General features: G+C 42.5%; 1 protein-coding gene across 12 annotated transcripts; it reads left to right on the top strand.

The window, feature by feature from the left end:
- Nucleotides 1-8980: 8980 nt before the first annotated feature.
- Nucleotides 8981-26463, top strand: SLC25A51 (solute carrier family 25 member 51). 12 transcript variants are annotated; one of them, XM_055578577.1, is made up of 5 exons: nucleotides 8981-9321; nucleotides 11673-11741; nucleotides 12427-12530; nucleotides 12934-13058; nucleotides 23161-26463. In XM_055578577.1, the coding sequence occupies exon 5, from the start codon at nucleotides 23202-23204 to the stop codon at nucleotides 24093-24095; it is 894 nt and encodes a 297-aa protein (XP_055434552.1). In that variant the 5' UTR covers nucleotides 8981-9321; nucleotides 11673-11741; nucleotides 12427-12530; nucleotides 12934-13058; nucleotides 23161-23201; the 3' UTR covers nucleotides 24096-26463. The 12 variants fall into 12 exon arrangements, with proteins under 12 accessions (XP_055434552.1, XP_055434549.1, XP_055434547.1 ...); XM_055578574.1 differs by lacking the exon at nucleotides 12427-12530 and having other exon boundaries at nucleotides 8981-9158; nucleotides 11673-11798; XM_055578572.1 differs by lacking the exon at nucleotides 12427-12530 and having other exon boundaries at nucleotides 11673-11798.
- Nucleotides 26464-27288: the final 825 nt, after the last annotated feature.

Genomic DNA, 27288 nt, shown 5'->3' with positions numbered 1-27288 from the left:
CTGAAACCAGGGATATTTCCTGAAGAGAGGAGAAAATGTCTCTGGTGGTCACTTCTAAATGCCTATTTCATGTTTGGGGAACTTTTTTAAATTTCTGTTTTGGTTCAGTTTAACAAACACTGAGAATAAAACAGGGCCTGGGAAGAGCTGGTGAGCAGGAGCAAGGTGAGCCCAGGTAACGTGTTCCTTAACTAGTCGACAGGAAATGGTGGGCGACCTGGCGCCTGCCCCCCTGCATTTCTGCACAGGGACCAGCATCGAGGGCCAGAGACTGAGGTTCAGAGAGGGACAGGAGGCCGCTCAGAGCCACACAGCGAGTCCATCGCCCCATGCCATGGGTGTTTGAGGGTGGCCAGCTCAGAGCGTTACCTTGGCTGGTGCAGCAGCTCTGGGAAGACTGGGGTAGGGGTGGGGGTTTTTCTAGGACAGTTTGTGAGCCAGTTCCTTGTCTCTCGCTCCCTCCTGAGTGGGAGCGTCCCAGCCTGCCGTTACTAGTATCATCTCTGGCTTTGGGGGACAATTTTGAAGGGACCATGCTGACTGGGAGGCAGGATGTCACCAGTGTGGTTTTGGCGCCCTCATGTGGTTCTCTTCAACACTGCAGCCAGTCTCAGCGGGAAGGGAAGGCAGCTCCAAGTCAATTGTCCTGTTACACAGACAGAAACTGAAGCCCAGGCTCTTGTGCTTTCCAGCTGTGCGACCTGAGCAAGGTGTAAAAAGCTTCCATTTTCTCCACGGTAAAGTGGCATGAGAAGTGACCTCACGGGGTTACTGCAAAGATTACACGAAGTGTTGGATAAACACCGTTCACATGTCTTAGCTTTCGTCAACCTACAGACAGCATCAGCTAGGATGAGAACAAGGTGTGCTTTCAGCAAAGGCAGCGTTCATTACAGCCACAGAATTCAAAGGAAAGAGGGTCTGGGGTTCTAGGAAGGCTTCCTGTAGGAGGTGACAGAGGAGTCCACTTTACAAGTGAAAAGTGCCCCAGCACCACTGAACATCATGAAGGATCAATGCTCAAGATCATTTTCCTGTCCGGATTGAAGTCCAGAATTGCTCTCTTCATTCCCTACCTCTGCATCTTCTGCTGTCCCATCTTTATGTATTTAAATTAATGCTAACATACTATATTATTTAAATAATAAGCAGCTGTTGTGTTTACCATTTAACTAATTATATGACATTTATTGTCTTTACTGTTTAAGCATCAAATCCATGCAGTGTGTTCACTGTTTATTAAACACATATCATGTTCATTATTTATCTGTCTCCACCCACTAGAATGTGGACTCCACACAAGCAGAGGTCTAGGAGAGCTCCTGACACATAGTAGGTGCTTAATAAGTATTTGTTAAATGACGTAACAATGATAAAAGTTCCCACATACGGGGGGCTTACTGTGTGTGCCCTACACGTTGTGCACACATGGTCTGTAGGTGTGTAGGTCTAGGACTCAGACCTGGGTCTGCTGATCTTGCAACGTGCCACATCTACTTCACTGGGTCCCACCTTTGCCTCATCATATAGTTCACTCAGGCCTCTTGTAAATTACAAATTCCTAAGCCCTTCTTTTCTAAGTACTTGGATGCAATCTCAAAAACGACAGAATGATCTCTGTTCGTTTCCAAGGCAAACCATTCAATATCACAGTAATCCAAGTCTATGCCCCAACCAGTAATGCTGAAGAAGCTGAAGTTGAACGGTTCTATGAAGACCTACAAGACCTTTTAGAACTAACACCCAAAAAAGATGTCCTTTTCATTAGAGGGGCTGCTGCTGCTGCTGCTAAGTCGCTTCAGTCATGTCCGACTCCGTGCGACCCCACAGACGGCAGCCCACCATGCTCCCCCGTCCCTGGGATTCTCCAGGCAAGAACACTGGAGTGGGTTGCCATTTCCTTCTCCAATGCATGAAAGTGAAAAGTGAAAGTGAAGTCGCTCAGTCGTGTCCGACCCTCAGCGACCCCATGGACTGCAGCCTTCCAGGCTCCTCCATCCATGGGATTTTCCAGGCAAGAGTACTGGAGTGGGGTGCCATTGCCTTCTCCGAAGAAACACCTGGAGTAACAGGCAAATTTGGCCTTGGAATACGGAATGAAGCAGGGCAAAGGCTAATAGAGTTTTGCCAAGAGAACGCACTGGTCATAGCAAACACCCTCTTCCAACAACACAAGAGAAGACTCTACACATGGACATCACCAGATGGTCAACACCAAAATCAGATTGATTATATTCTTTGCAGCCAAAGAAGGAGAAGCTCTATATAGTCAGCAAAAACAAGACCGGGAGCTGACTGTGGCTCAGATCAAGAACTCCTTATTGCCAAATTCAGACTTAAATTGAAGAAAGTAGGGAAAACCACTAGACCATTCAGGTATTACCTAAATCAAATCCTTTATGATTATACAGTGGAAGTGAGAAATAGATTTAAGGGACTAGATCTGATAGATAGAGTGCCTGATGAGCTATGGACTGAGGTTCATGACATTGTACAGGAGACAGGGATCAAGACCATCCCTATGGAAAAGAAATGCAAAAAAGCAAAATGGCTGTCTGGGGAGGCCTTACAAATAGCTGTGAAAAGAAGAGAAGCGAAAAGCAAAGGAGAAAAGGAAAGATATAAGCATCTGAATGCAGAGTTCCAAAGAATAGCAAGGAGAGATAAAGCCTTCCTCAGCGATCAATGCAAAGAAATAGCGGAAAACAACAGAATGGGAAAGACTAGAGATCTCTTCAAGAAAATTAGAGATACCAAATGAACATTTCATGCAAAGATGGCCTCGATAAAGGACAGAAATGGTATGGACCTAACAGAAGCAGAAGATATTAAGAAGAGGTGGCAAGAATACACAGAAGAACTGTACAAAAAAGATCTTCAGGACCAAGATAATAACGATGGTGTGATCACTCACCTAGAGCCAGACATCCTGGAATGTGAAGTCAAGTGGGCCTTAGAAAGCATCACTGAGGACAAAGTTAGTGGAGGTGATGGAATTCCAGTTGAGCTATTTCAAATCCTGAAAGATGATGCTGTGAAAGTGCTGCACTCAATATGCCAGCAAATCTGGAAAACTCTGCAGTGGCCACAGGACTGGAAAAGGTCAGTTTTCATTCCAATCCCAAAGAGAGGCAATGCCAAAGAATGCTCAAACTACCGCACAATTGCACTCATCTCACACGCTAGAAAAGTAATGCTCAAAATTCTCCAAGCCAGGCTTCAGCAATACGCGAACCGTGAACTTCCAGATGTTCAAGCTGGTTTTAGAAAAGGCATAGGACCCAGAGATCAAATTGCCAACATCTGCTGGATCATCGAAAAAGCAAGAGAGTTCCAGAAAAACATCTACTTCTGCTTTATTGACTATGCCAAAGCCTTTGACTGTGTGGATCACAATAAACTGTGGAAAATTCTTCAAGAGATGGGAATACCAGAACACCTGACCTGCCTCTTGAGAAACCTATATGCAGGTCAGGAAGCAACAGTTAGAACTGGACATGGAACAACAGACTGGTTCCAAATAGGAAAAGGTGTACGTCAAGGCTGTATACTGTCACCCTGCTTATTTAATTTCTATTCAGAGTACATCATGAGAAACGCTGGGCTGGAAGAAGCACAAGCTGGAATCAAGATTACCGGGAGAAATATCAATAACCTCAGATATGCAGATGACACCACCTTTATGGCAGAAAGTGAAGAGGAACTCAAAAGCCTCTTGATGAAAGTGAAAGTGGAGAGTGAAAAAGTTGACTTAAAGCTCAACATTCAGAAAATGAAGATCATGGCATCCGGTCCCATCACTTCATGGGAAATAGATGGGGAAACAGTGGAAACAGTGTCAGACTTTATTTTTTGGGGCTCCAAGATCAGTGCAGATGGTGAATGCAGCCATGAAATTAAAAGACGCTTACTCCTTGGAAGGAAAGTTATGACCAGAGACATTACTTTGCCAACGAAGGTCTGTCTAGTCAAGGCTATGGTTTTTCCTGTGGTCATGTATGGATGTGAGAGTTGGACTGTGAAGAAAGCTGAGCGCCGAAGAATTGATGCTTTTGAACTGTGGTGCTGGTGAAGACTCTTGAGAGACCCCTGGACTGCAAGGAGATCCAACCAGTCCATTCTAAAGGAAATCAGCCCTGGGATTTCTTTGGAAGGAATGATGCTAAAGCTGAAACTCCAGTACTTTGGCCACCTCATGCGAAGAGTTGACTCATCGGAAAAGACTGATGCTGGGAGGGATTGGGGGCAGAAGGAAAAGGGGACGACAGAAGATGAGATGGCTGGATGGCATCACCGACTCGACGGACGTGAGTTTGAGTGAACTCTGGGAGTTAGTGATGGACAGGGAGGCCTGGCGTGCTGCGATTCATGGGGTTGTAAAGAGTCGGACATGACTGAGCAACTGAACTGAACTGAACTGAAGCCCTTCTTTTGAGCGAGTTTGAGCCAGTAGGTCTTGACGGGCACCAGGAGCCTGTGTTGGTAACAAGCTACTCAGGTGCCTTATGATTAGAGCATCCTGGGTGAAGGGCCAGTCTGCTCGCTGCTCTGCAGCTCACCATCCATAGATTCTTCCCCAAGTACCAGGCACCAGCTACTCAACAGTGCTTCTGTTCTCAAAGATAGTGGGAGGTGGTGCTGCCCAGCCTCACCTCTTGATACCTACTAAACTTAAGCAGGTCACAGGACTTCCCTGCGCACGCAAATTACATGAAAACCAGAGGGGATAGCTATCGCGTCACTGCTTGGAAAACTCAAAGACTGTTGTGCAAATGTTTGATGTTGTTTTATTGACTCGGCCCTTGCCAGATAGAAATGTGTTTGTATTTCACAAGTATGTGTCACTTAGATACAAAGTAAGGTGTCCCAGGATTCCACCCCAAGGTCAACAATGTTCTGAGCCCTGAGGGCTACCAGGGGCCATAGGCTCTGCTCAGAGATGTGACTGGGAGAAAAGCAAAGCTGGGGGACAGGGATGAGGTCAAGGAAAATGAGAAGCCTGCTGTCTCCTTCCTTACACACTCCTTCCAGTCCTGTGCTTTTTCTGGAGCCCACCTTGTTTTAAGTCCTAGTTATGGTTTATGGGTCACCTCTTCCAGGTAGCCTTCCCTGATTGCAGCTAGGGCATTTTCATTCTTCTATGGGCATTCACAGTGCTTGGTATATGTCTGTTTCAAGCCCTGCTCATTTCTTGTTAAAACTGAACCCCAATTTCCTCTCTGGGCCACATTCCTAAGCCCTGCCATTGGGGAATTCAAACTTTAGGTTAGTAAAATTTTCAAACTTTAGGTTACTATTATGGATCAGGATATCGGTTCAGAGCTGTTGTTTCCCTAACGTGTCTAAAAAGAACCACCTGAGGCTTGTGTTTGAGCTAAAGAGGCCAACAAGCCTCTCCCCTGGAAATTCTGATTTCATAGTGCATCTGCTAGGATCTAACTTTTTGATCTGTAAAATGCATACAAGTCACAAAGGACAGCCCTGTGAGGGAGCTCTGTGTCAGGTAGTGAGGTCAGAAACAGCAGCAAGAAGCCTCTGCCTAAGCTGAGCAGTGAGGGGTGAATACAACTCTGTCATGAAGCAGGCAGAGCCTTTGAGGCGCAAAGGACAAAATGTACATGGTTCTAGGACAAGTCAAAGAATGCAGGGAAGTGAAGGCTCAGGGAAGGGACCCAGAAGTGGCTGGCCTGTGGCTGGAGCCTGGGGATGTGTAGGGGAGTGGCCAGAAAGGGAAAGAAACGTCACTGACCCCTTGCTAGGGACAGAACCGGTGACCTTATCTGGGCAGAGCCTCTCAAGGTAGCCAAGGCTCCACTGACGACAGCTTGTGTAAAGCTGTTTTTGTGGACATAAGGGCCCATAAGTGCACTAGACAAGTTTCTAGAAAGCATTTTAATGGGAGGTTGAAGGGGGAGTAGAGGGTGCTTAAGCAAAGATTCATCGGCAACACTCCCATGGATGGCCCTTTTCCCAAGAACCCAGACCCTCTCCACCAGCATTTCATTTGGGGAAACACCCTTTATGCCAAGCACTGAGTTGGAGGGTCAGAAACGTCAGACAGCTCTGCCCTAGTAGAAAAGGGAGACACCTTCACAAGTGATTGTAACATAAACAGATATTAGAAGTGCCCCAAACTGTGTGCGATGGGCAGGGCAAGGGCAACCATGTCTGCCCAGGTTAATAAGACATGCTTTTCCAGGGAGAAGGCAGAGGGCCTTAAATGGTTAACATGTTTGACTACTGAGAGTCAATGATGAAAGAGGGAGGAAGGAAGGTTTAAGAAACAAGGGTTTGCAACACACTGAGAGACTGCGCAACGCTGAAGCACAGAATGAAGCTAGAGATGGGGTGGACAGATAGTAAAGGGGCAGGACACCAAGAACCCATGAGCCAAGTTAAGGAGTTTGGATTTGTTGCGGAAACAAGATGGGGCCCTTAGAAGTTTTTAAGCTGAGGAGTGAGATAATAAAAACTGGGTTAGACACAGGGGGCCTAGCCTGACACCCTGTGATGACCTAGAGGGGTGGAAGAGGATGGGGGAAGAGGCTCAAGAGGGAGGCTATAAATATATGTGTTTATATACATATTTATAGCTGATTTGCATTGGTATATGCTATCCTCCAATTTAAAAAAATTTTAAGTGAAAAAAATATGAAAAAGAGATGACTTCTCCATCAGATGGGCAGTATTCTTGGGCTTCCCTTGTGGCTCAGCTGGTAAAGAATCCACCTGCTATGCGGGAGACCTGAGTTTGATCCCTGGTTTGGGAAGATCCCCTGGAGAAGGGAAAGGCTACCCACTCCAGTATTCTGGCCTGGAAATTTCCATGGACTGTATAGTCCATGGGGTTGCAAAGAGTTGGACATGACTGAGTGATTTTTATTTTCTCCATCAGACAAAAGAACATAAAATGCCATCCAAATAAATAAAAGAAAACCATTAAATGCTTAATATTTGCAACTTGGAAAAAAAAAAAAGACTCGGTTAGAGGATGTTATCTGACAGATGCTGTGGAAGCTGGAGGTATAGAGAACACTTTAAGAGACTGAAGAAAGAATACAACAATGGGTGGATGAGAATAGAGAAATGAAAGGATAACTTTATGATGAATCCTGAATCAGATAATAGAGGTTTTTGACCTTCAACATTCATATGTCCAAGAATAGCCAATTAAGGACCTGGGAGGTTTCTGACAAGGAACTAAGAGCTGGTGGGGGAGAGGCCACTGCTGTGACCCGCTGCATAAAAGAAACAGCTGGCTTAGCTCCAGACCTGGGTGTTCCTGTCCACACTGCCCTCTTTTGAGGGGATTCCCCCCTCTTTTGAGTCTGTTGTGACCCAGCTGTGTGTTTAGTTTCCATTTCTGCCTCCTCTTCAGGCTCTACCACAGGAGAATAACCTCTCCATTCTAATCAGAAATGAATTATTTATGCTATGAACACGCTGGGTGCCTGCCTAATTTATTTATTTTTCAAATAATACATCTGAATAGGAATTCACAAAAGACAGGGCAAACATAATTCTGGCATAAATGCCAGAATTATGTTTGCCCCAACTGTTGCCTGATTTTAATGATTCCAAGGTACAGAATGGCCTTGTCATTATCCGTGGAGCCTGAAATCTATCTCTGCACACTGGTTAGATGCCAGGTGCCTGCATCTGACGGTCAAGGTTTGCAATATCAGACCCCACCACCTGACCTTTACAATTTTACCTCCTACTCACTAGTCCAAATTCCACTCATTCATCCCCCAAGGCCTAGATGACTTCCTCCTCTGTGACGCCATCCCTGGTTCCCTCTTAAGGGGAAAGGCCCCTCATGCTTCTGAATTTTCAGAGTTTTTGCTTTTACAGCCTTCACTGCACTCTAAGCTCCCCCAAGAGAACACAGTGGCACACAGTAGGTACCTCAGCAGAGCACTGGCTGAAATTAGGTAGCACGGCCTCCCACATCACAAGAAGCAGTTAATCAGACCAGCTCAAGCAGTCAGTATCTACAAAGTGCTCTCAGGGGAAGTACAAGAGCCACCCACCCTGTTTCACTCCAGGGAGTTGCTTATTGGACAAACCCCAAGTAAAGAGCATGTTGTTGTTGTTTAGTTGTAAGTTGTGTCTGACTCTTTTTTGCGACCCTATGGACTGTAGCCAGCCAGGCTCCTTTGTCCATGGAATTGTCCAGGCAAGAATACTGCGGTGTGTTTTCATTTCCTACTCCAGGGGATCTTCCTCACCCAGGGATGGAACCAGTGTCTCTTGCACCTCCTACATTGGCAGGCAGATTCTTTAGCAACGAGCCACCTGGGAAGCCATCACATATTTGATGATCCTCAAGAGGACCTCGCTCCCAGGCTGACCTTTCCAATTCCTTCGGTCCCTCACATCTGTGTGCCTTCCAGTTGATAAAAGAGTCCGATCATTATTCCTAGTGATTCTTACAAAGGCCAAGGGATGCATGCAAGGCAGGTGTTACTTTTCAGAGATCTGGGGCTCAAGGATCGCTATGACTTGACCTAGGCCTCCTAACCCCGACTGCAGTAGAGTCCAAGACGTGCAAGTTGTCTGAAATTGAAGGAAACAGGGTTTTTAAATAATCTGTATATTTTAGAGCACACATATTTGTATATTCTACAGGTGTTCTGTGAACTGCAGTATCAGTACCTGACAAAAGGCAACTCCAAGCGTTTGATGAAATCTAACCAATGATACAAAGGGTAGCGAGGTGGGGACTTGGAAGGCCTAGGCCCACGTGCGACCTTGCCATCCACAACTGTCGATTCCCAGTGGTCCTCCCACAGGCTGTGCACTAGCAAAAGCGTTGGCTATTTGTGGCACGGCAAGGCCACCATACACCAAGGGTACGCTATTCCAGCAAGCGGAATCCCAAAGCCTGACGACAGGTGTGATGGGTGACCCTACACCTGCCCTGCGGCGGCGAACCGCTGCCAGGAGTTAGCCGGCATCACCTGACCCTCCGCGGGATTACCGAGAGGTGGTGCGGCCGCGTCTCCCTCACGTGACCGGGCTCGGCGGCGTCGACCGCGTCACGCCCCGCCCAGAGCTCTGGGTCGGTCAAGGTCTGCGCCTGCGCCGGCTCGCAGGCTCACCAACCTGCCTGCGGGCCGCAACCGGGCGTGGAAGCCGGGCGCCCGCGGCGATGGGTGAGTCGGGAGGCAGGCGAAAGGAAAACACGGCGTTCCCCCGGCCTCCGCGTGGAGTGAGTGGAAGCACGAAGGAGGCTCTGAGGAGGCCGTCTGCCCGGCCCTCTGGCTCGGTTGCTCGGCGCCCACCCCCGTCCGCGCGCGCGCGCACTGCCTCCCCTTGGTGCGTCCCGCTGTTCCCGCGCGCGCCATCCAGGGTGGGGTCCGCAGTCGCCGGGGCCAGCTCTACGCTCCCTGCTCTGCCGCCCTCCACCGGGCTTTTCCGGGCCGAGGGCGCCGTCTGGCTGCTGGCAAGAGCCTTTTCGGCAGAGGAGGCTGTGCGTTCATTTGGGCGCGCCCCGGGCGCGGAGGTGCCTCCCGGCGAGCCCTGAGAGCGGGGCGGGGAGGGGCCGGGCTTTGCCTGAGTCCCGGGAGAGCGGCGCTGGGACCGCTGAAGGGCCCTTGCTATCTCGGGGCCTGGGATTCCAGGACCTCTGGTTCCGTTGAATGTCAGGGACTGGAGAGGCCTGGACGATCCCGTCCACTCCCCTCCCCTCCCCCTTAACCACAGACCGGGGAAATGGACGCCAGGGAAGCGGTAAGTTCAGCTACCCGGCCAAACAATGCTTGTTCTGCGACACCATGTTGCTTCGCGTTGCGAGAAACTCCGTTGTACTAGGCTGGTTTTTTTCCGTGATGGTGGGGAAGTGGAGGTGGGCATTGTTGTTAATTGAAAATCTCTGTACCAATTACTAAGCTTATCTAGTAGCTTATCTAGGTGGAGCGTGTCGATGCCTCAGCTGCGTTTACGCTTTTCTTTTTTGCCCCTTTCAGCTGTACACATCTGGTCTTAATCCCCACCTGCAGGCAGTGAAACAGAAGCCCTTAAGTAACTCTGTAGTGCCCTTGTTTTGAAAGAATTCCATAAAATCAAAAGGTGTCAGGACTGGTTGGGCCCGTTAGTGGTTCCAGAGCACAGGTTAGGCACTTTGGATCTGGAGTCACCTCGAGTGCATCCCAGGGAAAGATCACAAGCTGTTACCTTTAAGAGGGAGTGGATTTATCTGGTCTCTCCTTTGGTAGATTAAAGTTAGCCCAGAGAAATGGAATTTTTAAATTATAGACATTGCTTTGTATTTATAGTATCAAGATAGTGTCCTAACTAGAACTAGAATCCAGATTAATCTTGTTCTGAATGCTGACTCAGACGTGCTGACTTGTGGGAGTCAACATCCTTTGAGAATAACAGTTGCTTTCTCCCCAGTTTTTGCACACAGACCTTTGTGCTGGCTCACATCTCGGTCCTACCCCGTGGGCTGTAAATTACAGTGAGCACTTAGACTTTACACTGTTTTCTTCTGCCGCAGAAGTTTAATTGACACTTGGAGTTTAATGAAAGTCAGCTTAATTAACTTTGTTTCCTAATGTTGACATAGGTTGAGTGTTTTAGGTAGCAAACAAATGTAAAATTATGGCAAATAAGTTTTGCAATAAATTGCAAAGAATTATTATCCATGTTAAAGAATTTAAATATATAGATCAGTTTAGCAAAGAAATTTAGTCATGTTCACACTCTAGATAAACATGCAAAATTTTAAATTTTGCTACAGAAGACTATCCTGCACACTAGCCTGCCTTCTGTTGCTAAATTGAGAACCTGTTCACACTATCCTGGTGTGTAGGATGAAATGAGGGAGAAAGCTGTAAATCTGTGAAGTATGGAAAGATTTCATTATGTTTCTTTTTCCTAAGTCCAGGCTTATTTTTTAAAACTCTGAAACGGTAAATGTACACATGTTCTTCAGATTTCTTAAAATAATTCAGTACAGTAGTAAAGAAATAACTGGCTTCTATTAGCCACAGATTTCTGTTTGTTTAATAACGGACCCAAAGAGTCATGACAAAACTAATTGAAGTACTTTAATTTGCAAAATTTTGAAAAGTAATGCAAGTACCATTCCAGTCATTAAGGGTGAACATGAACAAAATTTTGTTGTTCAGGTGTACAAGTATCTTGGTTTGTGTTATCAAGGATGTATATTGTTAAATAGCTTGTAGGTTGTGACTTTATAATTTAGATTGTTATGTGTTTTGTATGCAAAAATGAAATTTTTTTACATTTACAAATTGTCACTGTGTTAATGGCAAATAACATACATGAATCTGGATGTTTTTGTTGATTTTAACATTGGTTATTCCTGAAACTGAAGAAGAGCGAGAGAAGCATTACATGGATATAAAGTATTTCTATGCTAAGTTGTTTTTAAAATGTTGGTTAATCTTAGATTGACAAGTGTAGTACTAGTAAGAGTTTGAACTCATGTCTGGCAGCTGAAACGATAAGAAGAAAGGATATAGAAGACTGATCGATGAATAATTATCAAACTCTAGGCCCTGGCAAACTTCTCAAGCGTCTATAGGACAAATTTTCTTTAACTAAAAATGCTGTTGACGCCTTGAATTCGTTAAGAGCACAAAATGTAACCGAAGATCTGTTTTAAACAAATTAAAAAACTGTTGTGTTTTTTTTTCCAGTTCTCCCAAAGTCAGATTTATGCACCTGCAAAAGTTGTGTGTGAAGGACAGCTGTCATACATGCAGATCGTATCCTGGATTAAGGGAGACAGCTGTTGAAAGGGGAGTTAGCACAGTCAGAAACAGGTTAATAAGTTTAAAAATTGAGTCTTCAAATACTACACGGCACAATGTCAATACTATATAGATTAGTTTTGGTATGAAGGAGGAAGTCTATACAGCTTTTATCAAAAGCGCTTTTCCAGAAAAAGAGTCGAAATAGTGCAGTCAGCAGGTCAAGGAGGCCCCAGCTAGATACCAGATTGCAGCTTCTCATATCTGTGCTGGAAAATCCTGTTTTTCCTGGATGGACTAAAAGTTCAGAACAGACATTTTAACATTTCTGGCTTCATTTTAAGATCTCAGTTTCTTTCCTCCTCACTCTGTATTTCAGCATGATCCGGCAGAAAGATGGCCACTTTGAAAAGTCTGTGTTTTATTTTCTTTCTGTGGCGAGACTGTTATGGAGCCTGGCTACTTCAGGCTTGTGTACATCCATGACCAGTGTCCCACTGTGATCAAAAAACTTAGCAGTGGACTTGGTGAACTTGGCTGCTTGCTGCTGCTTTGTTCTCCCACTGATGAAGGTCAGCCTCAAGGTGTTTTTGTCATTCAACCTTTTCAGACTGGAGGGTAGTTGTCAGATATCAAGGTTCATCCCTGTAGGATCTTTCCTACACAAGAAAGATTCTCTTCTCCTGAGCATAAATTAAAGATATGCTGTGATGCACGAACCCTAAATAGGCCTGGACTCTGGAAAGGGTGCATGTCATCCCAAATCAAAGCCACTGTGGTGAAGAACAGGAGATGATACAGATGGTAAGGTAACCACCAATTAGACCAAAACTCTCCATGGAATGGCTTAAAAAGTAATAGTAAAGGTTTTGCTTAAAGCAAAATACATTGCCTTGAACACTCAAATTATGAAACAAAGAATACATAAAAGTAAGAAAATTCCCTTTAAGAAATTAGAAGAAAATAAGCCCAGAGCAGGAGAAATAAGATGATAAAGAAGAAAAACAAAATTTTTGAAAACTGAAACATAGTAAAATTGGTAAATTTAAGAACTGGTTCTTTGCTGTGATGAGAGAAATGTAAATTAGGTAAACTGGCTACCCTGCTCAAGAAAAAGGGAATGTAGACACACAAGAGTAAAAGTGTTCTTTTAAATAACAAGTGCTTTATAAAACTAAATAAATCAGACTTTTTCTGTTCTGTCTAGGGAAATCCAGTTATCACAGTTGACTCTGGAAAGTGAACCTAACAGGCCAGTAACAATGGAAGAAATCGAGAAGGTCTTTGTAAAGCTGCCCTCCCCCAAAACACCGGGCCCAGATGGCGTTTCAGGTGACTTCTCTTAACTTTCAAGAAAAAGATAATTATGATAAGATTTAAATTGTTCACCAGCTTAAAGAAGGAAAAATGACAGAATTCTTTTACAAAGGGAATGGAACGTTTACATCTGAACTTTACACGAAGGTAGTACTGAAATCGGAAACTCAGTATGTTACGAATAATGATGTGAAATTTTAAAATATTAGAAAACTGTAGTGGTACATTAAAGGAATATTCCACTATGGCCAAGTAGGATTGCAAGGGTGACAGATTGTCAAGCAACGCACTAACGTATACACCAAACAGATACATCAGAAAAGAGCAGCAGTACTTTATCCTTGTCGAGCCATCTGTTGTGCTGTAGATTGCTTTCCTGGGTGCTTCCTGTGTATTTCTTCAATTAATTGGCTGGCCTATGAGGTAGATAGCATTCTTATTTTATAAACAAGGAAACTAAGCCATAGGGACATGCAGTAACTTGCTGAAAGTCACACAGTATATACATAGTTCAACCAGGATTTGAACCCAGGCAGTTATCTGTACCTGTTAAATGTTACACTGGCTCTGTCTCCAGGGTCCATAGGATCCTCTCAGTAGCTTCCTGGAAGCAACTGACCAGAGTTCAAGATAGATTCCTAGCGTAGTGGTGGTGGAAAAGGGTGGAGGTGATCATAAAACAGGAATAAATGTGTATTCCCTTCTCATGTTTGAAAAAACGAAGAGGCCCTTATTAGTTGATTATTAGTGGCCAAAGCAAAAACAACACCCAGTTGTGGATGTAATGGGTAATAGAAGTAAAGTCTGAGGCTGTAAAGAGAAATATTGCATAGGAACCTGGAATGTAAGGTCCATGAATCAAGGCACATTGGAAGTGGCAAGAGTGAACAGGAGATGGCAAGAGTGAACATCAACATTTTAGGAATCAGTGAACTAAAATGGACTGGAATGGGTGATCTTAACTCAGATGACCATTATATCTAGTACTGTGGAAAAAAATCCCTCAGAAGAAATGGAGTAGCATCATAGTCAACAAAAGAGTCCAAAATGCAGTACTTGGATGCAGTCTCAAAAACGACAGAATGATCTCTGTTCCTTTCCAAGGTAAACCATTCAGTATCACAGTAATCCAAGTCTGTGCCCCAACCAGTAACGCTGAAGAGGCTGAAGCTGAAAGGTTCTATGAAGACCTACAAAACCTTCTAGAACTAACACCCAAAAAAGATGTCCGTTTCTTTATAGGGGGCTGGAATCCAAAAGTAGGAAGTCAAGAGCTACCTGGAGTAACAGGCAAATTTGCCCTTGGAATACAAAATGAAGCAGGTCAAAGGCAAACAGAGTTTTGCCAAGAGAACACACTGGTCATAGTAAATACCCTCTTCCAACAACACAAGAGAAGACTCTAAACATTGACATCACCAGATAGTCAATACCGAAATCGGATTGATTATATTCTTTGCAGCCAAAGATGGAGAAGCTCTATACAGTCAGCAAAAACAAGACTAGGGGCTGACTGTGGCTCAGATCATGAACTCCTTATTGCCAAATTCAGACTTAAATCGAAGAAAGTAAGGAAAACCACTAGACCATTCAGGTGTGACCTGAATCAGATCCCTTACGATTATACAGTGGAAGTGACAAATACATTCAAGGGATTGATTAGACCTGATAGAGTGCCTGAAGAACTATGAACAGAGGGTCATGACATTGTACAGGAGGCAGTGATCAAGACTGTCCCCAAGAAAAAGAAATGCAAAAGGCAAGATGGTTGTCTGAGGAGGCCTTACAAATAGCTGAGAAAAGGAGAGAAGCGAAAGGCAAAGGAGAAAAGGAAAGATATACCCATTTAAATGTAGAGTTCCAAAGAATAGCAAGGGAGATAAGAAAGCCTTCCTCAGCGATCAATGCAAAGAAATAAAAACAATAGAATGGGAAAGACTAGAGATCTCTTCAAGAAAATTAGAGATACCAAGGGAACATTTCATGCAAAGATGAATACAATAAAGGACAGAAATGGTATGGACCTAACAGAAGCAGAAAATATTAAGAAGGGGTGGCCAGAATACACAGAAGAACTATACAAAAAATATCTTCATGATCCAGATAACCACTGTGATAGAGCCAAACATCCTGGAATGTGAAGTCAAGTGGGCCTTAGGAAGCATCACTACAAACAAAGCTAGTGGAGCGGATGGAATTCTAGTTGAGTTATTTCAAATCCTAAAAGATGATGCTGTGAAAGTGCTGCACTCAATATGCCAGCAAATCTGGAAAACTCAGCAGTGGCCACAGGACTGGAAAAGGTCAATTTTCAGTCCAATCCCAAAGAAAGGCAATGCCAAAGAATGTTCTGACTACTGCACAAGTGCTCTCATCTCACACACTAGCAAAGTCATGCTCAAAATTCTCCAAGCCAGGCTTCAACGGTACGTGAACCATGAACTTCCAGATGTTCAAGCTGGATTTAGAAAAGGCAGAGGAACCAGAGATCAAATCACCAACATCCAGTGGATCATCAAAACAGAAGAGAGTTCCAGAAAAACATCTCCTTTTGCTTTATTGACTACATCAAAGCCTTTGACTGTGTGGATCACTACAAACTGTGGAAAATTCTTCCAGAAATGTGAATACCAGACCACCTGACCTGCTTCTTGAGAAATCTGTATACAGGTCAAGAAGCAACAGAACTGGATGTGGAACAACAGACCTGGTCCAAGTCGGGAAAGGAGTACGTGATGGCTGTATATTGTCACCCTTCTTATTTAACTTATATGCATAGTACACCATGCGAAATGCCGGGCCAGATGAAGCATAGGCTGGAATCAAGATTGCTGTGAGAAATACCAGTAACCTCAGATAGGCAGATGACACCATCCTTACGGCAGAAAGCAAAGAAGAACTAAAGAGCCTCTTGATAAAAGTGAAGAGGAGAGTAGAAAAGTTGGCTTAAAACTCAGCATTCAGAAAACTAAGATCATAGCATCCAGTCCCATCATTTCATGACAAATAGATGGGGAAACAATGGAAACAGTGACAAATTTTATTTTGGGGGGCTCCAAAATCACTGTAGATGGTGACTGCAGCCATGAAATTAAAAGATGCTTGCTCCTTGAAAGAAAAGCTCCTTAAAAAGCAGAGACATTACTTTACCAACAGACGTCTGTCTAGCTGAAGCTATGGTTTTTCCAGTAGTCATGTATGGATGTGAGAGTTGGACTATAAAGGAAGCTGAGCACCAAAGAATTGATGCTTTCGAACTGTGGTGTTGGAGAAGATTCTTGAGAGTCCTTTGGACTGCAGGGAGATCCAACCAGTCCATCCTAAAGGAAATCAGTCCTGAATATTCATTGGAAGGACTGATGCTGAAGCTGAAACTCCAATACATTGGCCACCTGATGCGAAGAATCAGCTGATCAGAAAAGACCCTGATGCTGGGAAAGACTGAAGGCTGGAGGAGAAGGGGACGGCAGAGGATGAGATGGTTGGATGGCATCACTGACATGAGTTTGAGTAGGCTCCGGGAGTTGGTGCTGGACAGGGAGGCCTGGCATGCTGTAGTCCATGGGGTTGCAAGGAGTAACATGACTGAGCGACTGAACAGAGTGCTAGAAAAATGGAATCCATTTTTAATGGGAAACAAATTTCCTAGTAAATGGCAGGGGGCAGGGACTTAAATTATCATTGTAGATGTACTAATTCTTAGAATGAATGCAGAGTGAAGTGTTGGGGGTTACAGTGTAATTTGTCAGATGAAATTGCGTAATAGCTCTGGGAAGACATTCTCCAGTTCATGTTTGCAGCCCAGTCCTGAAGATGGGCAAGGAGAGATGGTAAACAGATTACTTGAGTGGGAACAAATTTTACATGGTCTTTTTTTGTATCATGATGACTTGTTTCCCCACATAAACTTGAAACTGCTAGGACTTGGTTATAAACAGTCAGATGATAAGAACCTCATGTTCCTGAAACCACAAGCCAGCGTCATGCTTCACATACTGGAGTCCCCACAAATGTCAGAGTGTAAGGATGTTTACTATTACCATAATTCAGTTTTGTTCAGCAAGTACATGCCAATCCGATAAGAAAGATGCATACTATAAAGGAGAAGGCAAAGTTGTTTGATATTTTATGTAGTGGAAACGAGCAGATCCACCAAAAAAAACTGAGAAATAGAGGCTGTTGGCCACCTTTAACCTTAATACACAGAAACTGGTAACTGTTTCATACGCAGACAAAGAGCAGAAAATTAATTGGAAGAAAATAACTCTTTCATAATAGGTACTAAAAAGGTAAGATACCTGGTCATGAGAAATTTCAAGATCTGTGAACAAAATTTTAAATGCTGCTAAGGTTTCTAAAAAGTAAATAGGAAGAAAGCACATCCTTGTACAGTTTTTTGTTTTTAAAGGTTCAATTTAAGAGAAAGTGACAGTTATTTAAATTTATAAAGTCACTTCTATGAAATTCCAAGATTTGGGGGAGGAATATGACAAAAATAGACTCAAGTTTACCTGGAAACTTAAATGAAAGTGGTAAATGAAAACCACAGAAGTTGTAGAAGGAAGTGTGGATTACTTATAATCCATGTTTATACTTCAAGAATAGTGAAGGCCTTCTGTGGAGCACACGAAACCTAGAAGCCAGAATCAATAGATGTCAGGTCAATATTAGGAACTTCAGTATCACAAAAATGATACAAAGTGGAGAAAGTATTTGCCACAACTTGGTTAATGTAACTAGGATTGATTTTCTTCAGATACGAAGAAATCTTACAAATTAACAAAAAAAATGCCTTCAGAAAAATTGATAATGTGAAATTTTATAGTAAAAGAAATTCAGATGGTCAATAAAGCGTGACCTTCAGATGAAAAATGCTCAATTTTGATTAAAAAATTTCAGTGACAAGTTTTTTTTCACCCATCAGATGGGCAGAAATTACTGTTTAATATGTGGTATTGGAAATGGTAGGGAAACTAGGAACTTGCATACACTTAATGGAAATGTAAATCACAGTAAGGTTTCTGGGGGCAATTTGGCATAGCTTTCAAATTAAAATATACTGCTGCTGCTGCTGCTAAGTCGCTTCAGTCATAGCCAACTCTCTGCGACCCCATAGACAGCAGCCCACCAGGCTCCCTGTCCCTGGGATTCTCCAGGCAAGAACACTGGAGTGGGCTGCCATTTCCTTCTCCAGTGCAGGAACGTGAAAAGTGCTGCAGTCCATTCTAAAGACTTTACCCTACAGATAAACTTGTGAGAGTTCACCAGATGTAGTTACAAAGTTGCCCCTTGCAGCATTATTTAAAAGGAAAAAAATCATAAACAGTGACCATAAATAGGAGATAGAATAAATTACATATATCCATTTGATAAACTGCTATATGACCATTCAAAACACTGGGGTATCTGCTGCTGTTAGCAGATTTTTAAATGATGGAGAGGTTGGTGGGGATGAGATGCAGTGTGTGATTAGAGTCAGGCTGACTAGTAAAGAGGGTTTGTCAGTGGTCAGGCAGGAGATGAAGAGGACCTGGGCTAGGGCAGTGAGCCTGGAGGAGAGGACATATGTGTATTTCATTAATTACACTTTTATTTTTCTCTTAAGAAATATCTTTTTTAAATGTGTTTTTTTAGTTTATTTTATTGAAGCATGGTTGATTTACAGTGTTATTTTCTACAGCAGAGTAATTCCATTATCTAGCTCTATATATGTATATATACACTCTCTTTCATATTTATTACCATTGTGGCTTATCACAGGATATTGAACATAATTTCCTATGTATATGGTAGGACCTTGTTTATCCATTCTCTCTATAATAGCTTGCATCTGCTAATCCTAAACTGCTGCTCCATCCCTCTCCCAGCCCCCTCAGCAACCACAGTTTTTACCGTCCCTTTATTCCCCATCGTGATAGTACTAAGCAACATTTAGAGATAAGTCCCAGTCCTCCAGCCTCTGCCAGCGGTGACGTTTGTTCAGGTGAACACAGTGTTTGGTGTCCAGGGGTAGTGTGACTGCTCTGGTGATGGGGGCGAACAGTGAAAAGTTAGGACCCTGGCGCTGTCTCCTTTTACAGGTGTGACCAGCTGACAGCAGGGAGAAGAGCGGACTCCTTTTATTACCTTCTTAAGGCAGGCTTTCCTTGGAGAAGGAAATGGCAGCCTACGCCAGTATTCTTGCCTGGAGAATTCCATGGACAGAGGAGCCTGGCAGGCTACAGTCCATTGGGCCTGCAGTGGTTTCCAGGCATAATTTTTCTCAACTGAGGGCATGTTTATCTTTTCTAATAGAAATGTGATAGCAAGCCAGCTCCAACTGCAAACAGCCATTGGGCTAGAGCATATAGATGTCATATTTTCTTCTTAATGTAGTCTGTCTTCTGGGAGACGGGCACACAGATCTTGGTATAACATGCCTAAGGAAAATAGTCTATTTCTTTTGGCTTCACATGAGAAAGGGAAAAAACAAACCATAATAGCATCAGAGGGTCTTGGTATCATCATGAGGGTCTCTGGTAACGCAGGGCCTAGCCAGCTTTTGTGTTACTGACTGCCACTCATCCATCTCCCTCCACAGTAAGCTCCAGCCAGACATACTCCTAAGGAATGTGATCCTGCTGCTCCTTTGATAACGGGGCCTCCATTTTAGCCTGTGCTGCCTTTGGCCAAAATGTGCTTCACCCTTACGTACAACCAGAGTCCTATTCACCTTCCAGAGCCCTGCCCAGAAGTCATAGCCCACCCTGTCTTTCCCTCCAGACAGCTAATTAATGGCCCCTTCCTCTGTGGGGCCATATACCTTGTACATGTCCCTGTGGTTGCATTTATCACACTGTGATCCAGTCATTTGCATGTTGTATCTCCCCTGAGGCCAAGGTCATTTTTATTCCTAACCTCTGAACATTACAGGAGTTGAATAAATTGATTGAATTAAAATAAAATCTCTTAATAGACTGAGGAGACCAGTGTAAAAGCAGGCAAAGAAGGAATTCCTAACAGAAGTAAATGAAAATAACATCTTGATGATGTTATCATGCAAGTCTGAATGAAGCAAACAGAAGAACACAGTTCAGAACTTGCTGTGTCTGTGTCCCCAGCATACTACTGGGACCTGCCTGCTGTACTCTGCAGCTGACTTCTGCCCAGAGCATGGGTGGGCAGCCATGGCTGGTTGCACGTGTGGAAGCAGCCTCAAGGAGGCACAGCAATTTGCCTTTGGTCACTTGGGAACTTATCACGTCCCCCTGTCACTGTTGGCCTTTTGTCCTCCTGGTTAGACCTTTAGATTTATCACTGTCTCCAGCTAATTCAACTTGAAAAATATAGAAAGGGAAAATATAGCATTATTATTAAATCAGAAAATATAAAACTAATTTTGGCTTTTCTATTTCTTATCTAAATAATAAAAACGTGATTGTGCCATGTCAATAAAAGTATTCTCCCTTATTTTTTATTTTTTCTGTGATACTTTATTGATCAAAAGAAGGACTCGCTGCTGTCCAACACTTAACACCATTAAAAATTCAAATTAATCTACTGAGCCTTAAATGTAAATACTCCTTCATTTTTAGTACCTGTGTGACATCCTGTCGGTTGGCCACGTCTTCATCTGTGCAGTGCGTGCCTTTCTGTTCCACATTTTGACTCTGTATTTCTGTTAAGAGCACTGTCGTATTCGTCCTGTAGTTGAGTCTTTGTGTACCTCTTCTATTAATAACTGTTTGCCTAGGCTGTATTTCTAGAAGGAAAATTAGAGTCGTGTAGGTGTGTTCTGTATTTTCTGTCCCATGTCTGTGGCTTCTGCACGTGTGAACTGAACATACGCTTTCTGATTGTACCCCTCACTCTGCACTCTGCTCCACCTTCACATGATGACATTTCTCTTTAACACCTTTTGTCCTGAATGGTTAGCAGTTTACAGCAGCATGTGTGTGGTATGGGGACGAAAGAACAATAAATTTGTTTGGGAAGGGGGGTGGTTTTATTTTGGTCATATGTCAAAGACCTAGATGGTTTATGTAGCCTATTTTATTCTTGTAATTACTTATAATTGAAACCCTTATATGTATTCTTTTCTAGGTATGTGGTTAAAAAAAGAAAAAATGTATCCTAAGATTTACCATCTTAACCAATTTTAAGTATAAATTCAGTAACATTAAGTGTATTTACATTGCTATAAAACAGACCTCCAGAAGTTTTCATCTTGCAGAACTGTACACATTAGTGAACAGTATAACTCTGTTCCCACCTCCCCCAGCCTCTGGTAACCACCATTCATTCCATTTTTCGTCTTTATGAATTTGACTATTTTAGGTACTTGTGTAAGTGGAATTACGTGGTTATTTGTCCTTTTATAACTTGTTTATTTCCCCTTATCCTCACAGTTGATTCATGTTGTAGCATGCAACAGGATTTCCTTCCTTTTTAAGGCTACATAATATTCTTTTGTGCGTATATACCACGTTTTGTTTATGCATCCAGACACTGGGGTTGCTTTCAACCTCTTGGCTCTGTGAAAAGTTCTGTGAACTTGAATGTGCAGAAATCTCTTGGAAACCCTGTGATGAATTCTTTTGGATGTGTACCCAGAAGTGGGATTGGTGATGGTATCATATGGTAGTTCTGTTTTTAATTTTTTGAAGAACTGCCATACTGTTTTCCATAGTGGTTGCACCATTTTGCATCCCCACTAAACAGTTGTTCTTTTCTTTCTTTTTTACTAGCAGCTGTCCTAATGAGTATGAGGTCTTCATTTGCATTTCTCTGACAATAAGTGATATTGAGCATCTTTTTGTATGTCTGTTGGTCATTTTGTATATCTTTGGAGAAATGTCTGTTCAAGTCCTTTGCTTGTTTTTAATTAGGTTGTAGATGACTGGCAAGGAGTAATCTGGCTCTTTTTAGAAAGCGTATGTATTCCAGGGGTAGGACGTTGCCTTCATTCTATTCAGTGGGCTAAGCCTATGTATTTAGGCTTCAGATCTTTTTCAGCATGGTCTGGTACGGCCAATCTGTCCCAGGACAGCCTACCAAAGTCACTGCCATCTGTGGTGTGACAACAGGAACATGAACTCTGGAGGCAGACTTCATTTCAAGATGCCAGCTCCACCAGTTACTAACTGTATCTTGGATGAAGGGGATATTGGTTTTTCATTTGTAAAACTGGGAATGTAATGTTTATGGAGTTGTTTTTGAGAATTAAATATGTGAAGAGTGTATAGTATATACCTGCAGGCTGTCTTTGATCCTGTTCTCCCAGCCTCCACTTCACAAAGTATATACTTGCTGTCCCTTACCTGTGTTCCCACAGTAGATATTTATCATAGAAGGTATTACACTGAAGTGATTGTCTACCTTGGCAGTCCTCTGTTAGATTGCAAGTTCCTTGTCTTTGAATCTGTAGCACTTAGCAGAGGACCTAGTTTACAGTAGATACTAAGTGTTAGCAAACAGAATGATCGAATGTGTGTCTTGTTATTTTATTACTTACAAGAGCCCTTTGAATCTGTTTCAGAAGGATAATCGCATGTACCATTATGTAGTTTAGGCATTACATATGATCTAGTCCAGTGGTTCTCAGATTTTTTGGTCCCTTTACAAACTTAAAAAAATTTTGTGGACCCCCCCCCCCCAAAGAGCCTTTATTTGTATGGATTAATATTCATGGTCTTAGAAATAAAAACAAAATTTTTAAATATTTATTAATTCACTTTAGAATAACAGCAATAAACCCGTTACATGTTAACATAAGCAACATGTTTTCATGAAAAATAATTATTTTCCCTCCCCAAAAATTAATGAGAAATACGTTTTACAGTTTTGTAAGTCTCTTTAATGTCCGGCTTAAAAGGTCAGTGGCATCTCATATCTACCTCTGCATTTGATCTGTTGTGGTAAATTGATTTGGTTAAAGTATATGCAGAAAATCCAGCCTTATGCAGATATGTAGCTGGAAAAAGGAGGACCCCGTGGACTGCTGAAAGGGCCTCAGGCCGCACCCCGCCCCCCGCCCAAATGTAATAGAGTCAAAAAATTGGAGGAAGGATTAGGGGAATTTTTCATATGTTTAGTACTGTATATAAAGGTTTACCTATTATCATTTTGTTGTTTGTAGGTTAGAAAAGTCCTTTGTGACGGAGAAAGATCTTAAGCAACATGATGGATTCAGAAGCTCATGAAAAGAGGCCCCCAATCCTAACATCTTCAAAGCAAGATATAGCACCTCATATTGCAACTGTTAGTGAAATGAAGCATTACCTGTGTGGCTGCTGTGCAGCATTCAACAACATAGCAATCACATTTCCCATTCAGAAGGTTCTCTTTCGGCAACAGCTGTATGGAATCAAAACCCGGGATGCGATACTTCAGTTGAGGAGGGACGGATTTCGAAACTTGTATCGCGGAATCCTCCCCCCATTAATGCAGAAGACAACCACACTGGCACTTATGTTTGGTCTGTATGAGGATTTATCTTGCCTTCTCCGTAAGCATGTCAGTACCCCAGAGTTTGCAACCCGCAGCATGGCCGCAGTCCTTGCAGGGACAACAGAAGCAATTTTCACTCCACTGGAAAGAGTCCAAACATTGCTTCAGGACCACAGGCATCATGACAAATTTACAAACACTTACCAGGCTTTCAAGGCACTGAAATGCCATGGAATTCGAGAGTATTATCGAGGCTTGGTGCCCGTTCTCTTCCGTAACGGATTCAGCAATGTCCTTTTTTTTGGCCTTCGAGGTCCCATAAAGGAGCACCTGCCTACAGCAACGACTCACAGTGCTCATTTGGTCAATGATTTTATCTGTGGAGGCCTGTTGGGTGCCATGTTGGGAATCTTGTTTTTTCCAGTTAATGTTGTAAAAACTCGCATGCAGTCTCAAATCGGTGGGGAATTTCAGTCTTTCCCCAAGGTTTTCCAAAAAATCTGGCTAGAACGGGACAGGAAACTGACAAACCTTTTCCGAGGTGCCCATCTGAATTACCATCGGTCCCTCATCTCTTGGGGCATAATTAATGCGACTTATGAGTTCTTGTTAAAGATTATATGAAAGAAATTGGTTCAGTGCCATTTGTCGACTGAATAGACCTAAGATGGATGCAATTCGGCCTTGTTTCTAATGGGCCAAATACAAATTGGTGTCCATATCCAGGGCCCAGTGAACTCTGGGCAAAGCTATTTTCCTTAAGCCCCAACAAATTCAGAATAAATGGTTTCAGTAGGAAAATTTAAAGGTTTTATTTTGAGCGGGGTGGGATTTTTTAAATCATTATCTGAGACCTTTAGGCTAGTTGCCTTATTACTAGCTTTCTCTCATAACTTTTGACAAGGAAACAAACAGCCAAGGTATGATTCTCTTTTCCAGAAGTCTTCTGTACTGAAACATAAGTGGCCATGACCAGCCTGAGAAAAGGCTCTTAGGGTCCCATGAATTCTCAAACTTACTTCTGTTACTCCATTTCTTGCTTCTCTGCTCTTAGGAGGAGTTGCAAAGGGTAGTTTTTGTGAACTTAAGCATGTACATGGTAGAACAATGGAGCAGAACAGAGAAGAAAAATAGTTTATTATGTGTAGGCTTTTCATGATAAATTGCTTGTATTCATTTTGAAACTAAGCACTTCTTGTGATGGTCATTATGTGAGTTATTTGTCTAGACATGGTAGACTCAAGCATCTAAGGTTTGCTTTCTAGGGTTGAAAGTTTTCTCTGTAGTTCTGAACGTGACTTTAAACCTTTCCAAAATATTTTTATATTTCACTTATTTCATTGCCAAAAGATCTGGAGACTTAAATTTTGTTAATTTTGTTTCATCCCATTAAGTTTCATATTGCAGGTATCCCCCACTTTTCCAGAGTTTCCTTTATGCCACTTTGCTTTTACATAAGACCTACATTAGTACCTATTTTCACTAACTAAAAGTTGATTTTTGCTTTTACAAAAAGTAATTGCTTCTTCACTTTATGCCATTTTGACTTACGAAAGGTTCCATGGGAATGCAGGGGAAACCTATAATTGTATTTCAGATCTAGCTCTGTTAAGCTCAACTTCTTTGAATTGTTTTTGACAACTTAGTGAAGAACTTTGAAGTTTTTTTTTCATTTTTTCCTTTGAGTATTAGTTTGTCATTTTCAAGTATCCTATTCTCTTGAAACTCTCTTTAAAAAACAACAAAAGTGCTTCCATTGTATTTTGGAAGTCTATTAATCGGACCTCAGATTTTTTTTTTTTTTTTCTGGTTTCTAAGTGTTCCAGAGGAGGAGGAGAAAAAACTCAGGATAACTTTCACCCACAGTATTAAGCTGTCTTGTTTATTTTACTCTTGGAAATAGAAACTTCTTTTAGGATCTTTACATTTTGGGAACTCAGTTTTACCATTTTATCATTTAAATAGTAAGACAGTTTAAGAGGATAAGGCTTAAATAAAGATATTTGAAATATTTTAAATTCAAGAAGTTGGTGATAGCTGGGTAGCATAGTTATCCCTTACCTAACAGACAAAAATTTGCTTGTCAGAGGAATCAGATTTTAAAATATTTTCTTCCAGATAAAAAAGCAAAGTGATTCTTTCAGTTGGTATTGAATAACTAGTAAAACATACCAGATATCCCAGAAAAATGGTTAATCAGTTTTTTAAAAATCCACATCTGTAAGTATTATGTAGTTAAGATTGCTTTCTAGCATTTGACATGGGCAGAGCACCTAGCTATTATCACCAGTTTTTCATCTTTCTGGATAATTGCATGTGAATATGTGCACATACTGACCAAAATAAATCCAGGGCCTCAAACGATAGTTTATTCAGTTTCTGGACAGATAGTCCAACAAAGATGTTTACCTCTCAGTGCAGGATGGCTGGTCAGGTGACAGGACCATCATCCTTCCGCTGTGAAGGATGGGGGGCGGTGTCAAGTGTTTGCCAGGTGGTAATGAAGCTTGCCAGCTTTACAGAGGCTCTTTGGGAATGTGCTGGAAATGGCAGTTTATTCGAGAAACGAGGTGCAGGTGCAAGGATTTGAAAAAATAAGAATTTAACGCCAAATAAATGAGAGTAGCATCTTTTGGCCTATGGAACAGAGTCAGGATTTAAAACAGATTGAATTTCAGGGATGGGTGGCAAAGGCACTGTGGTGCCTGAACCTCTCGTTCTCTTGTGTGTCCCACGCTCGGGGGCATATCTGGGTGCTCAGCATGTGGTGGGCGAGTCAGCCTGGGGTCACGCCCTGGCCCTGACTCTCCTGGCGTTCAGTTCTACAGGGCTTCCTTTTGCCTATACACTCCATGTAGGTGATAGAAATCTAAATTCTAAAGCACTTTTGTGAAATAGAAGTGAAGTGAGAATTGGAAGGCTGCTTTGGTTTCTGCTATCTCAAATATGTGGCATTTAAAAACAATAAATATTTTTTAATGAATTTAACTCACTTTATTGATTTGTCACTTTTTACAGCTTTTGAAGACCAAACTGCAAATACATTACCAGGGATGGTTTTGTGTTGTCCTGTAGTTTCTTAAATTTGACAGAAAACTCAACAGAACTTGTGGTAGCCAACAGCTTTGTCTGAAATTTAAAAGAAGTCAAAATGTGTTATTAGTAAGTAAAAGATTCTAACTATTGTTTTTACCTTCAGTGTGAACTAGTATGGTAATAATTTTGAAAAGGCAAATAATGATCGAATGACTTTATCTGAAAAGCTTTAAAAGTGGCCTTTCTGTTACATATGTGGTGCAGACGGCTCAGAGCACAGGGCAGTTCGGGTCTTGCCTCCTATACTTCATTCTGATGCCACCAAAAATATGTTATAGAGTCTATACTAAACACCCTTAGAGTGGTATGAGCCCTCAGGACTGCACTACAGAGTAAACACAACCTCTATATGGTGGCAAGTGTGTCTTCGTTTCTTTTATGGTCGGAGATAGTTGGTGCTTTTAAGTAATAGTTAATATTACATATAATCACCTGCTATATATTGTGAACTGTGCAATGAAACAGAACTGTGTGTATATAATCAGCTTTGGAGACCTGAAATTCCCTAGCTTGATAACATGGTGAGACTCAGTTATCAGGCAATACAGACCTTAAGATGACGACGACGGTGGTCCTGGAGGCCTTCACGGTAAGCCAGTCATACTGACCAAGACTATTCAGTGTAGGTGAAGTACTGTCGTGTGAGGGGTATGCAGTCAAAATGAAGGTGCAGTGGCGATCACATTGAAAGACAGGGTAAGCACTCGGACTTGATTCTTTG

Source organism: Bubalus kerabau, chromosome 4, assembly GCF_029407905.1.
Source record: "Bubalus kerabau isolate K-KA32 ecotype Philippines breed swamp buffalo chromosome 4, PCC_UOA_SB_1v2, whole genome shotgun sequence".
Taxonomy (NCBI): domain Eukaryota; kingdom Metazoa; phylum Chordata; class Mammalia; order Artiodactyla; family Bovidae; genus Bubalus; species Bubalus kerabau.
Note: the sequence above shows the minus strand (reverse complement) of the source record. Positions and strands in the feature narration are given on the sequence as shown.